Below are 1,755 nucleotides of genomic sequence, written 5' to 3'. Positions count from 1 at the left end.
CTCTTTCCACAGCCAAGGACGGCTCTGGTTTTCTTACCCCAGGAGGTGTGGTGGGGATGGGTCTTGTCGTGCTCTGCCAAGGGTGTTGTGCATGCCAAGTTCTGGGTAAACGTGGAGGATTATCATCTGCCAGATGAGTCCAGCAGCAGCTGCCTCCCAGCCATCCCCGCAGCCAGGAGGGATGATTTTTCCTTTTCACACTGCTTTGCTAGTGATTATTCCCATATCTGGTAGAAGCTGCTTTTAATGGCTGGCATCTAGTAGAGGGATGATGCTTACCATGCACAGTGCTTGGTTGGTGTCCACCAAGGTACAAATCCTCATCACAGCCCTATGTGTGGCTGAAGAAATAGATGGGGTACCCATCCATGGGGCTGCAGCAGTTTCCTAGGTTGGTCCAACCAGACAACTTGGTCCTTCCAGAGCTACCTGTGCTTGAGCCCTGGAGCAGATAAAACTTGGAGTACGTTGAGCTCGTTGGCAGCTTACTATGTAGCTCTGGCCTGAATTCACCTTTGCAGAGCACAACCATGCTGAAATTGCCACCCCTGGGTGTTTTGCTCCACCATTCCCATCTGTTTCTTTTTATTTTCCTACTGTCTTGAGTTTTTGTTTCAATTTCAATGGGAAAATTTTTGTTTGGGCCATAGTGTTGCCATGGTTGGTGCATTCACCCCTTTCTGGAAGTGTCTTGCCAGGTTCTACAGAAATGACAGTAGTGCAGAACCAAAGTAAAAGGCTCTTTTGGTCCCATGGCCAGCAGAAAGGCGGGGTGAGGTATCCCCAAATTCATCAGAGCCTTGACATCTCTGTTACCCACAGACAAAGCTGCTGGAAGCAGAAATGGATGTTAATTATCTGTTTATGAATTACTTTGATTTTCAGCTCGTTAGGAATTTAGAGAGTGGAAATGCAGCTCTATGTAGATATCTGATCAAAATTCAAAATAACTCTCTGTCTGCTGGCTGCAAAGGTGCCTTGGTGAAAGTAGTCCTGGGCTGATAATGATCACCAAGGATCTGTGGGATCTCATTCCCTTTGCACAGTAGCTACTCTAGAGTGACTGTGCAGAAATCAGAGCAGCAGTCCTTTTCTACAACAGTCCCCACTAGGAAAGTGCCTTCTTTAGGAAGCTTGTGGGATATTTGGAGGTAAGAGAAGGGCGTTTCCTAACTCCTGCATTCCTTTTTGCAGGTCTTGAAAGCCTCTCTTGAAATGAAATGTAAGTGCCATGGAGTTTCTGGGTCATGCTCTATCAAGACCTGTTGGAAAGGCCTTCAAGAGCTGCGAGACATTGCACTGGACCTCAAAAACAAGTATTTATCAGCCACCAAGGTCGTTCACCGGCCCATGGGCACACGCAAATACCTCGTGCCAAAGGATATTGATATCAGGCCGGTTAAAGAGACAGAGCTGATTTACCTCCAGAGCTCACCTGATTTCTGCATGAAGAATGAGAAAGTGGGGTCACACGGGACCCAAGACAGGTGAGGTTTTCTGCAGTGGGTGCTGACTGCACTTTGAGCCCCAAAGAGAGAAGGGGAAGAGAGGAACATGTTTGAATAAGAGGCAAATGACTGGGGTAGTAGCACATGCGTGCAGATAAAGGACATCTCTAACAAATGGTATGGTCTAGAGATGCCCAAGCCTTTTAGTGGTGGCTGTGGTCAAGAAAAGGCTGCAGACACCTTTTGTGTTATCTAGGCAGGCACAATATACCTTTTGAATTTTCCTAGAACTCACCTCTGCAGGAAC

The 1,755-nt window shown here is 47.2% G+C and overlaps 1 protein-coding gene across 1 annotated transcript in view; it reads left to right on the top strand.

Moving 5' to 3' along the window:
- The window catches only part of WNT11 (Wnt family member 11), a 12,988-nt gene extending 11,497 nt beyond the window's left edge, over positions 1-1,491 (top strand). Inside the window, exon 4 of the mRNA XM_010166610.2 lies at positions 1,195-1,491. Within this exon, the coding sequence (XP_010164912.1) occupies positions 1,195-1,491 (297 nt within the window). The remainder of the gene's footprint in view (positions 1-1,194) is intronic.
- The last annotated feature ends 264 nt before the right edge of the window (positions 1,492-1,755 follow it).

The sequence above is a fragment of the Antrostomus carolinensis genome, unplaced genomic scaffold (assembly GCF_000700745.2).
Source record: "Antrostomus carolinensis isolate BGI_N321 unplaced genomic scaffold, ASM70074v2 scaffold52794, whole genome shotgun sequence".
Taxonomy (NCBI): Eukaryota; Metazoa; Chordata; class Aves; order Caprimulgiformes; family Caprimulgidae; genus Antrostomus; species Antrostomus carolinensis.
This window is presented reverse-complemented; position numbering and strand designations above follow the sequence as displayed.